The sequence below is a fragment of the Sinocyclocheilus rhinocerous genome, unplaced genomic scaffold (assembly GCF_001515625.1).
Source record: "Sinocyclocheilus rhinocerous isolate Xijiao unplaced genomic scaffold, SAMN03320098_v1.1 scaffold580, whole genome shotgun sequence".
Lineage (NCBI taxonomy): Eukaryota > Metazoa > Chordata > Actinopteri > Cypriniformes > Cyprinidae > Sinocyclocheilus > Sinocyclocheilus rhinocerous.
Window position 1 is genome coordinate 583,420 of NW_015670982.1, and position 12,282 is coordinate 595,701.

The following is a 12,282-nucleotide window of genomic DNA, read 5'->3' on the forward strand; positions in this document are numbered from 1 at the left end:
ATATATATATTCATCAACACCCCAAATTAACAAGACCCATGTAGGTCTCTGTCAGAATGTGTATAATGTCATTCATATTAGTTTCAAATTACATCAATTAGAAAATTGACTTCTTAATTCCTTATACACCACCATTCAAAAAATTGGGTCCAGTAGTTTGTTTAGGGAAAAGCTGCATTTATTTGATTGAACATACAGCAAAAAACATTAAGTTTGTGAAATATTTTTACAATTTCAAATAACTGTTTGAAAGGTTCAGCATTTATTTGAGACAGAAATCTTTACAGTTTATTTTGATCCGTTTAATGCATCTTTATTTCCCGAAGAAAAGTATTCGGTAGTGTATGTTTTTGCAACAACAATAAATATTTCAACTTAAAATACAGATGATATACAAATACTGAGGCCATTAAATATTATTAATATTAATCTATGCAAGGTTAATAGCATGTATGAGTTATGTTCACAGAAAATTCACAGTGTCAAAAAAAAGCAAAGACATGTTTGTATCTCTTGGGCGTTTTTGTTTTGATTACAGAAAGGCCCCTTTTCCCGCGCCCTTATGCTCATTTTCTTTTTCTTTACACTATAACACAGCATTTGTTGCAGTTGGATGCATTCCTAGAAATTACTCTTAAATCCCAGCAAGTTTCATTTGCCTCCTTATTGCTGGAACTGAATCCAGCTGGTTCATTTCACATTTGCTGTATTATGTTCACGTTTTGATTTGTAATTTAATTCTGAGCTTACATTTTCACCGTAAACAAGCATATACACAATAAACTTAATTTGGCATTCAAACACAAAGGCATACTTTAATTATCTTCCTACCCCACTAAATAAACAGAAGTGACGTCCAGCGCACAATATGATTCACTTAACAACTTAATAAAGATTGAGGCATGTAGCGGCCTGGAAGTTCCTGTTTTACAAACTAGCCTGGCTTAAACTTCCATAACTGCATTCAATGTGCTAACAATAACAACCGGACACTGAATTTGAAGGATAGGTTGCCTCCTCAGCGGCGTGCTGGGAGTTTCTTTGGCAAAGCTTATAGGAAGGAACACAGAAAACACAGATTGTCCCTCGCCACTTCAATCTTCCTTTCTGTAACTTCCTTTCATGTCGGACAGTGACGATCCAGAGCATGTTCATAGTGTAGCATTTACATAAGGAAAACATGTCAAGCTCCTGATGAGGGTTAATTTGTAGCTGTTAGGTTCAGCTGCATCCTGTTGCTGTTGGTCTTCACTCCCACCACTTCTCACACAGCAAAACAACCCTCTGAAAGTCTGGGAACAGCTGCTGTAGGTCTACGGGAGACTTTAAATATATCAGGTCCATTGTCTGGTCTGAAGCTATGTATAAAAACAGCCTGATACTGCGCCGAGCACAGGAACTTTAGTTTCATATGAATGGTTACGATGTTTTCCACCTCAAAGTTTGACGCTGGATGATGTCTGCTTTTATAATGTGTTTTAAGCATGTAGGCTGACTGGAGTGAGTCCTTCACCTCTCATTCACTGTATTTACGAAGGCTTCTGTCGGTATTGAGGTTGGTGGGCTCATGGTTTTTGCACTGAATGCTAGTGCCGTTCATTGGGCCTGAGCTGGACACCTGGTTCTTGGTGTAACACCAACAGCACAAGCAGGACTGAAATAATGATAAAGAACAAAGAAAATAATTTGATTGTACGAACATAGGCTCATTGGAAAAACATACCTTGATTTTTGCTAAACTCCAAAGATGTACTTTTGCATTCAATTCACAGCACTTTCTAGCTGAAATGAACACTAAAGGCAATAAAGCACATTTTCACACATTCATTATGATTACATTGGCAGATTATAAATGAATAAAGACTTTTTTTGTGTGGTTCCTTTTACAATATTATTTTATGACCCCAAAACACTTTTACCATTGAGTATGATTTGTGAACCAATACATTTTGATGTTGTATTAAATAACCAGCTCTATATGTATGGCTTTTTTGACATAGTAAGCTTGCTCAATAGCTCACCTGGTACAGCATTGCATTTGCAATTCAGAACGCTCGGATATGAGTGCAGTAAAATACAAGTCACGACACCTGATAAAACAGCTTAAAGAATTATAGAAGTAAGCTAAAATGGCATGGTTGCTTTAGCAGATGTGTTTTTATCTAATGTTTGCTTTTGTTAACACTGTTAGGTTTAGGGTAGGTGGTATGTTATTTTCAAACACGATAAAGCATTAATCTTTTAGCACCACTCACTGGACATTAAATTTTCAAACTGCTGTGATGCTTAGAACAGCCAACAGAATAAAACGTTGATAGATTTACATTCATCTGTTTCAGAGACTCACTTGAACATATGCTGTTTAGCGCCACTCATTGGGCATTTCCATTTGAAAGTTCCATGAAACATGCAAGGAGCAATCTACTGTAATATTATTTTACAGAAATGTTGCTACAGGGACATTTTTCTAATGAGGTTTAGATTTTAAGTTGTACACATTGTATTGTATTAGAGGTGAATGAGTTTAAATGAATCCGTATTTCTTATCTGCAGAACTAAGTTTGGCCCATAGTAAATCAACTTTGAATATTTCTCTTGGACCCACACCATCTCTTGCACAAATCATCAATTTGCTTGTATTTAGGCCCATGAACTTTGAGTTGTTGTTGTTTTGCTTTGTCACGCAAACACTATCTTTGGGATCATCCTCATTACTCAAAAGCAACCCACTTAGGGTTTGACATCATTGTCGGTAAACTGTGCTCAGTAAGGGCTGGGCATGGCTTATCTCTCTCTGAGAATGACTCACAGGACCATAAACATCTGTCTCTGTAAATCAAGCGTAATTTGCTGATAGATTGTTCTGTTGTGGCCATTTTCAGATTTTGCAAAGACGTTCTGCGTTTGCAATGGCAGGTAAATGAAAGAAGCAAGCAGTTTTAAACTCACCTTAAAGCAATTATTGAACTTCTTGCTCACAAAGTAGAGGATGATGGGGTTGATGCAGGAGTTCACAGTGGCCAAGTTGATGCCAAAATAATCCATGATCAACAGGAAGCTGAAAGTTTGGACACTCGTTTAGTTTTGTTGTGTATCCAGTTCTGCTCCTGAGTTTACATACCCTTTGCATAATCTACAAGATCTTTATTTTTATTTTTTTGCTAAGAAAGACCATAAAAACCTAAAAACACACACACACATAAATAAATAAATAAATATATATATATATATATATAATTTTTTGAAATGCTACAAATCTTACAGTCTCCAAGGGGTATGTAAACTTATGAGCACTTACTGTATAAACACTTTAGAGTACAAAATATAACTTTTACATCAGAAAAAAAATACCTTATGCACAAACAGTACAAGCATGTAAGGTATAAAATAAATCAGTCCACTGTTAAGAGTCCAAATTGGCAAAGGCTCACTCACTTGAGTAGGTCGCAACGTCTTTCATCATTTGGAACATAAACCATTTTCTTCAACAGTCTACTGAGATGAAGAGGGAACCAGCAAAGAGCAAAGATCAGCACTAAACAGAAGACTGCTTTAGCCACTTCACGCCGCTGCAGAGCATAAACAAGCCATTAGAACAGCAGTATGTTCAGTGTTATATAATATACTCTCATATTGTAACTCCTCTATAGCTTTCAAAGGCTTTACCCACAATAGTGCATACAGGACAGGTTAAAAAGAATATTATGATATCATCTAAGCGTTCATAAAGACAATAACACACAGAACATATTGTAAATGCAAAAACCTTTACTGTTCAGTAATTATTAGTGTTTTTATCATACAGACTTGGATGTTTATGATCATTAGTAATAAGGACTTCTTCTTACCTGTTTAAGGTGTTCGCTGAGGACAATCCGAAGGCTTCCATTTCTGTGGTTGAGCATTTCATATGTCATGAAGGTGTAGAAAACAGCTGTGCAGGCCAGCGGCACGCAGAAGTAAAAGCCAAATAACCACCAGTCTTTCCAATTGACATAGAACTGAGAGAAGATAAAACACATAAACGCTATCCATTATGTATACAGTAAACAAACACAGTTAATATGTCATGAAATAAGATAATTTAAGGGCTGAGTTGTCATAACAATTTTAAAAATCCTTTTTATATGATAATACCAACTTAGTTTAAAATAGTTAATTTGCATCAGAAGATCACAGCATTGATTTAATGGTGAGCTTAGACCTTTGATGGATGTTTAGAAGCCAGAAGAGCAATGAACCGTTAAGAAAAATAAAGAGATGATAACGATAAAGATATTAAATTCTACTGTTTGAAATTTTGCGGTCAGTAAGAACTTTAGCTGATGTACTGACCCCAAACTTCTGAACTGTGGCATATGTTAGCTAAATAGTCCATAAAAAGTAGTGGAAACTCCTTTTAGGAGTCCCTAGCATAACTGTTATGCATAAAAAAAGGTGAACTCAACACAATGTTAATCTAATTTTTATAACTGAATTGTGCTGTGTTGAGTTTGTTTGAATTGTCTTTTGTTTCTGTGATTAATGGCAGGGTTCATATGAGAGAATGAACTCTGTTTCTCATCTACACATATGGCTTTGCTTGAGAGAGATACATCAGCTTGTAATTGCACTCATGGTCTGCTATCAATTTACTTCTTTGGACTGAAACAAATGGAAAGAAATCTCCAGATATCGCCTGCACGGGGCAACTGAAGATAACTCAAAGGGTTTACTCTTATCCTCTGTATTGTCTGTTATTTACTCAAAATGTTCTTCCCAGGATCACAGTTTGTAAAAGATCACAGAAATAGTGCACAGCATCCTGCTCGGGGTCAACCGGACAGGATGCACTGTTTATTACAAAGTGCTTGAGTGTTTATGCGAATGAGGGGAAAAGACGTCTGCATGACATCCATCCGGTTAAAGCGTACCATCATGAAGTCAGTTTCAGGCTTGAGCATGCAAGTGCGGTAGGTTTGGTTCTTGTAGGTAAAGGTGACCATGTTGAAGACCACTGCCTCTGGCACAGCCAAGATGATGGACATGACCCAGATGGAAAAGATCTCAATGGCAGTAAAGAGGGGAATGCCGACCCCCTGCACTCTGCTCCAGGATGCTACAGCCCTGTACCTGAGCCACAAAAGGTACAACCAATTAGCAAAACTCTCAGACGATTGCTCATCTGTTTCAACATTTCAAAACAGAGAAATATCATTGAAGCTCTGCTTCATGTGCACTAAACATTTCTGTGAATGACCCCAGAGAAGAATGTAGAGTCTTCAACACCATCTTTGTTTTATGTCAACACCTGCAAAGCTTGACTGATCAGATTCCTGATGGGAAAGCTTTTGTAAAAATATCACTGCTGTACAGCTGTGGCAACATTCAGCTACTGGGTTATAGCTACAATATGCTTAAAGGTTGATCTAAGATTAATGAAATGACTGCTTTGCATTTTAATATTCATATTACTAAAATGCTCACAGATATACTTCAGCTGTTTGTTTGGATAAAGTCACTGGTTTGCCTGGCTGCTTGTTTCCCAGGAAGTCATGTTTGCTTGTTTGTTTCATTAATATCTTTTCTCTTGTGGGTTTTTCTGTAAAACGGTGCTTCAAGATTTTATACATAACTATATATATATTTTTATGAACCATTTGAATATTCCTGTTTAACAACAATGTAGCATTTATATTTCACTAAGTGGAGATGTTATCCACTTTGCCAACACTCAGACGGATGAGAAAGACATGATATGTAAGTTCACGCAACATGGGGAATACGATTCGGACGAGATGTGCTGAACATTTCCTCGGCATGATTCACAGACTAATTGAAAGCAGCTGTGCTGTTGTGAAATTAAGGCCAGACGTTTGATTCAAGTGATTCATTCTTTAAAAATTGCGACAGGCTGCTAGACATTTGTGACTCAGATTTGCATTTATAGTGCTGACAATGAGAAGTATTTTACTCAGAAAAAAAAAAATATTATTGACTGAAAGAATATAAGAACATAATATTGTCTGTTTTTGCTTTTCTTTTTGTATATCCGAAGGAGTTCACATTATGTTGAGGTAATTTGTCAAAAGGTAATTTAATTTAATTGGAGAGGGCTCAGAAAATTGTAATAAATAAACAATGGTGAATAAATATAATAGAAAGAATTTAAGTCATTTGACAAATGACCTCTTTGCATTTTGGGTTAATAAAATTTGTAATAAAAATGTATGTGATTGCAGATAGATTCCATATTACTTAGTATTTAGTTATCACTGATACGAATATTGTGAAAAAGTATTCCTTTTTTTTTCTATTATAATGACTCATTCAAAATAACTTGATAAGTAGAGAAGTGAAAGATTAAAACGTGTCCCAGCTTCTGACCTCGGTCTATCCCTGAGCTCAACAGTGAAATCTGAACCTGAACCTCACTGTGACCCAAAGTTTAAAGGTCAAAGTAGAGAAGGTTTTGTGGGCAAAAGGGTTTACAAGCTTTATTTTATTTTAGAAAACATATGAGTATTTGGAGAAAAAACTCCATCGGAAGAAAAAACTCTGACGATGATAAATTAGAAAAGGCAAAAAGTTTTGGAAATGAGCTTTAGAATAGCAAAACACTAAAAGTGGTCAGTATTTCAACATTTTGTTTTGTTTTGTTTTCAATCCGTTCACAGAGCTCCCCCAACATTTTCAATGTCTCACTAATCAAACACACCTGATTCAGACCTGAAACGGGTCTGTCAAGAACTTCTTCTTTTTTTTTTTTTTTTAAAATTATGGATAAATTATATGTTAGCAATTTTTAATTATATATATACACTTTGACATCAAAATAGTGAAGCTCTGATTCAGACCTGAAACGGGTCTGTCAAGAACTTCTTTTTTTTTTTTTTTTTGTTTATGGATATAATTATTTTTACTCTCTGTTCCCGTCTTTGGCCTTAAGGGCACACATCTTGTCTTGATGAAATGGCTTCAGAGCCGTTTCAATGGTTGCTTGTATATCAGCCCAGGCACTTCCTTGGTCGTTGTATACTTTTGCTTGTCTTCACCTTGCAAGACTCCAGTAGAGTTGAAAACAAAAACCTCCTACATGTCTCCTCTTTTGAAGTGTACACCTTTTTTGTAATGACATTTGCCTCATCATAAGTGGTTTTTTTTGGTTGGTTTGGACTTCTGCAATATCTCATCATTTAAGTGGCCTTGACAAGGTTCTCTGAGAGGACCTTGCCTTTTGTTAAGCAGGAAAAGTATGTGGATTATGCTCAGGTTTAGAAAGGAAACTCCTCACGGGTGTATCCTGGCCCTGTTTGTATGCGGAGTGCTGAGTTTAATCAGTGGCACAGCTGGAGAAGTGTGTTTGTATGTGTACTTGATGTATAGTGGAAGTCAGTGGTCTGGAATGCACACAAAACAAGTCTATGCGCCACAAAACAAGACATGCTAAATATCACACTTCCATTTTAAAACATTGATGTTTTTTATTTTTTTCATATGAGCTTTCACTTGATATTTTCCATCCTAATAGAGCAGCACACGAGATCTCTGATCACGAAACTCTTAAGAGTATGTTCATCTGACATCTCCACCCAATATCCCAAAAGTCTCTCAAAATGAATTTTGTAAAACATAATAACAGACTTTATGAATGCTGAAAGTTGGAAGACAAACATTCAGTGCTAAACTCATTTCAGAGAGCGTTTTGACTTTATAAATTGTGAAGACGGACTACAGATAGGAAATGTGGCATGAGTCAGTGATGAGAGTGAAAGACAAAGATAAAGATAAAGAAAAGAAAAACAAAGTAGTTTAAAACATTGCCACGTTTTTAGAAATGCACTCTTTGTATTTATGCTTGTTTTGGGGGGGAAAAATAAAACTTTTTCAACCTTTTTCAAGAAAAGTTTCAGTATGACTCCCAAAATGTCATGTGGTGTATCCATCAAGTAAAAAGTATCTTCAACGACAAAAAATAACTAAATAAAATTGCATTTTAAAAATGTACACAAATAAATATTATTTATATTATATTAATAATAATAATATTTTGTACACCTTGAATACATGTGTATTTTTCCTTTTAAATATCCATTTTTTTATTTAGAATTATTCATTCATAAATGTCAGTAAATTTTGGGGGGTCACACTACATGACATTAACTGCATTGCCATAAAAAGTAAAATTATCTTGAATTTTTGGATAATTATACCTTGTCACACAGTCTTGAGGATATGCAGGAGTCCTCTATGGAATAATTTCCTGTTTTATGTTTTTTTTTGTCTGTTTGTTTGGACCACATGTTTTTTTTTTTTAAAGATTGGACCACATGATTTTTATTAAGCAGAGAAGCATAAAATATTCTTTCTTCTATCCCATAAGAAATAATAAGATGATGACGCCAAAATACTTTTTAATCATTTCATTTTGTTTTTAATAAGTCTTGTTTCTTCATAATGATATCAGGACGGTTGTATGACCTTGACATTTTTTGAGCATATTTTTAATACAGAAATTCAAAATATGCTCTTTATTGAAGAAGTGTATTTAAGTCATTGTATGTCTGAGTTGCATATTTCATCTGTTTTTGAATAAATTAAGAGAACATTACATCATTGATCCATCTGCTAACACAGGCCTCTGTTCATTGTCAAGTACTATGTTCACTGATGAGCTGAGAATTAGACAAGGAACTTTGGCTTGTGATGAAGCACTATAGTCAGAACAGGGCTGTTCGTTTGGATGACCGCCCTTCAATCTCCTGTTTATTTTATCAGGCCATATCCCTGCTGCACTCATCACAAAAACCTCAGTAACCGTAATAGGACGGCCCTAGAGATAAACTCTGGATGACCGTATATAATCGTACGCCCCTGCCCTGTGCATCTAAGCCCCCTCCCAACTTCCTCTGCCAGCTCATTCTCCCTTCCTGTGCTTAAGCTATCTCTTTTGTATTGTACTCTGTAGGCTGGTCTGCTTTATGAAAAGTACCCTTTGAGAGCAACATGATGTCATGCTTCCTATCGATTGAAAACAATGAAGAAACAGATTTGTGCCTACCTTGTAGACATTGATAGGGATGTCTATGGTGATGTAGATGAGGTCTCCAAGAGCCAGGCTGGCGATGAGGGCGTTGGGTCCGTTCCTCATACACTTGTTTTGGTAAATAATCCTCAGCAAGGTGGCGTTACCCACCATTCCCACCACAAACACGGCACAGGAAATAATTGTGTTAATATACTTAAAATAGAGCTTGATGGAAGTGGGATCCTTGCAGGATGGAGGCCCCTTCACTCTGGTTTTGTTATCCAGCAGGGCTTTTCTGGTGGAGGGCTGGAGACCTTTATGCACATTGATTTTGGAGGTAGTAAAGTTTTGAAGGACTTCCTCTGTTCCATTTATGTGACATATTCCAACAGTGGCCAGGGCGGCCATTAGCAAAAGCAATTGTAGTGTCGTAATGCCCATTGCAGAACACAGTTCACTCTTTGATTTCCAGATGAGGCGATAAGAGTCTGATTACAGCTATTTAGCACAGCTGTGGGATAACAAACAACAGGACGGACATCAAAACCACATGTCGTTAAGCAAATTGGAGTTCAGTTTGTCGCAGCTCAAGCACACAAAATAAAGAGACATACGACGCAGGCCTCAGAATAAAACAAAATCAAAGAGAATTACTTTAAAGTATAACACTAGATCTGCAAAACTTCAAGACAACTTCAAAAGGGATTTAGTGGAGGAGCACAGATGGAAAGTGCCAGTGCGGGTTACTGTCACGCTAGAGGGACGAGACATTGCCTTTCCTGTCATTCCCGGCAAGTACCCATCAGTGCTGGCATGGTGCTAGTGGCACAGCATCAAGCTTTTTTTTTTTATTTGTAATTTTTAAAATGCGCCCGTTGCACGGCTTTCATCAGTTTGTTTCCTCACCACACATTCCCGCTTTGGTTTGCATTTGGCATTCATAAGGGCAGTTTCCCCAAACTTAATAAAGATGTCACAATATGAATTTCACAATATGTAGTTTTCTAGTATTATTAAATTCAAAGACCACTGCTTAATAACAATTACATGGTTTTATATCATTCAGATATAATTTTGGTAACAATAAGGTTTGTTAACATTAGTTAACTTGCAATGAGTTTTCAACTAACAATGAAAAAAAACTTATAAAGCATTTATTGTTAATTTCAACATTACATTACTAAAATCAAAAGTTGTATCTGCTAGTACTTTTTTAATGGATCTAAGCTAACATGAACTACCAATGAACTGTTATGATGTTAACAAAGATGAATAAATACTGTAACAAATGTACTAGTTAACTAACATTAACTAATAGGACCTTATTGTATAGTGTTACCAAATTTTCCAATAACTCTGAGCTTCATATTTTGACATTTGACCAATTTATTCTCATATTCTGAGAATAGCATTAAAATGTCTATTATTTTATTTTTAAAAAATGTTAATAACAAAGAAATGATTTGAATGCATTTCAAATAAGTTAAATAAATCCATAACAAACATAGCATATTTGTACACGAGAATCACAAGTGAGAAAAGTTAATCAACTCTCATCTTGTTTGGAATCATTTGAAACCCCCTTTCATTATCTTGACAGCAAAGGAACACTTCTGAGCCAAGATGTGTTTCCTGTTCAAAGTCCCTGCCACCACCTGGTACACAAGGAACTATTTAGTAGACAGCCCTTCAAGTAGCATCTCAGTTTAGCATCAGCTAGGCACTAAAGGGATCCTTAACGGCACGTAAACTGCTACACTAATGAATTATAAATGCCTCCTGGTTTTTTACCTACCGCTCCTTAAATGTCTGCCTTCCCCAGGATCCCGTCAGTCAGTCAGTCAGTGAGTTAGTGAGACGAATATTCGGCTAGAGCCCCCCAGACATCTGTGTGGTATCATATGAGTAATTAACCAACTATCAAAGTGTAGCACGATCCCATTTGGACGCCACGACGCACCAAAGCTGCTGTGAAGGGGCTGCGCATTCTGTCTCTAGCTTTTCCTGTGGAGAGTTGCTGTATGTGTGTGTGTGTGTGTGTGTGTGTGTGTGTGTACGTGTGTGTACGTGAGTGTTTAAGAGAGAGCACTTTGACGGGGTGGGATTGCAATTCTCCACCTCCCCCCTCGGCCGGGAGGGGGCCCCCAAAGGAAACACCAGCGCTCGGTGAGGCACAGCCTGCCTGACTGTCTACAGTCAACCGAAGTTTGGGAAGCATCAGGAGGAATTACAAATCCTCTCCTGAGGTTTGCCTTCTTTCTCTCCCTCGATCTTTGTCATTTTCTTTCTCTCGCCCTGACAGAACTTCTGCCACCGTGTCATAACCTTCTCCCAAATGATCAGCAGCAATATTTGCATCTGACAAACTCACCTACCAGTCCTTTCCTTTAGATGCGATACTGACAGCTATACAGGAGGGGGTGCGGAGGACAGTGGTTGGATCGAGAGCCAAATATCCCTTGAACTTTCTATGCCCGAAAAATCACAGTGTGGGTGGTCAGACTCAGGGGAAAATGTGATGGCTTATGTGAACATAAAACCCCACATAAGCCTTTGGTTCAAGTCTGCTTTACCAGCCTTACATAAATTGAATCTATTTTGGATTCTTTTTCATTATGTGCCCTGGCATCGTGACTTCAAGAAGGTCGATTGGAACAACAAGCTCATATAAAGTTCCTGGCTGACTACATCACTGTCCATTATGCAACCTATAGGTCTATGCCTAGTAAAATGGGCCATTATCAATAAGGGGTCTAAGTGCAGGAAGGCTGCTATCAGTACTGCAAATAGGCACCTAAATAAGCTGATACAGCAACTGTACTTGTTTCTGATAAAACATTGAGCAGAATATCATTAAAACACACTAGGAAAAGGTGATGTTTTATATAGCAGTGCCAATGCCTCCTCATTGCAGCTGCTTTATCAAGTTGTGTTAAGATGTTATCATCATTTTCCATTGTATGCAAGGTTTGATTGGCCGTCTCTGACAACATCTAGGCTGTCCCACTCAAAGAGATTTATTTACTAAGCACTAATTGGTTTGTTGCCTTCATATCTAATGATATATTTTAATTAAATCAAATATGTGTTAATATAATCATATGATATATTATGTGCATTGTTACCTGTCAAATCAGATTTTGGCAGAAAGCAGTGCTTTAATGTATAGTTCATTACATTTCATTTATAAATTTTTTTTTTTAAAGTCAAGATTTAGAGTTTTTCCAAGCACACACACACGCACGCACGCACACATGCACGCACGCACGCACACA

The 12,282-nt window shown here is 36.8% G+C and overlaps 1 protein-coding gene across 2 annotated transcripts in view; it reads right to left on the minus strand.

The window, feature by feature from the left end:
- The window catches only part of ednraa (endothelin receptor type Aa), a 13,335-nt gene extending 2,277 nt beyond the window's left edge, over positions 1-11,058 (minus strand). The window contains exons 1-7 of one of the 2 annotated variants that reach the window (XM_016546571.1): positions 10,803-11,056; positions 9,041-9,518; positions 4,914-5,112; positions 3,849-4,001; positions 3,436-3,569; positions 2,950-3,058; positions 342-1,654 (exon numbers count right to left, since the gene is read on the minus strand). In XM_016546571.1, the coding sequence (XP_016402057.1) occupies positions 1,517-1,654; positions 2,950-3,058; positions 3,436-3,569; positions 3,849-4,001; positions 4,914-5,112; positions 9,041-9,051 (744 nt within the window). In that variant the 5' untranslated portion in view covers positions 9,052-9,518; positions 10,803-11,056 and the 3' untranslated portion in view covers positions 342-1,516. Of the gene's footprint in view, positions 1-341; positions 1,655-2,949; positions 3,059-3,435; positions 3,570-3,848; positions 4,002-4,913; positions 5,113-9,040; positions 9,519-10,802 lie in introns of those variants that run through there. The other variant, XM_016546572.1, reaches the window with a different exon arrangement.
- Positions 11,059-12,282: the final 1,224 nt, after the last annotated feature.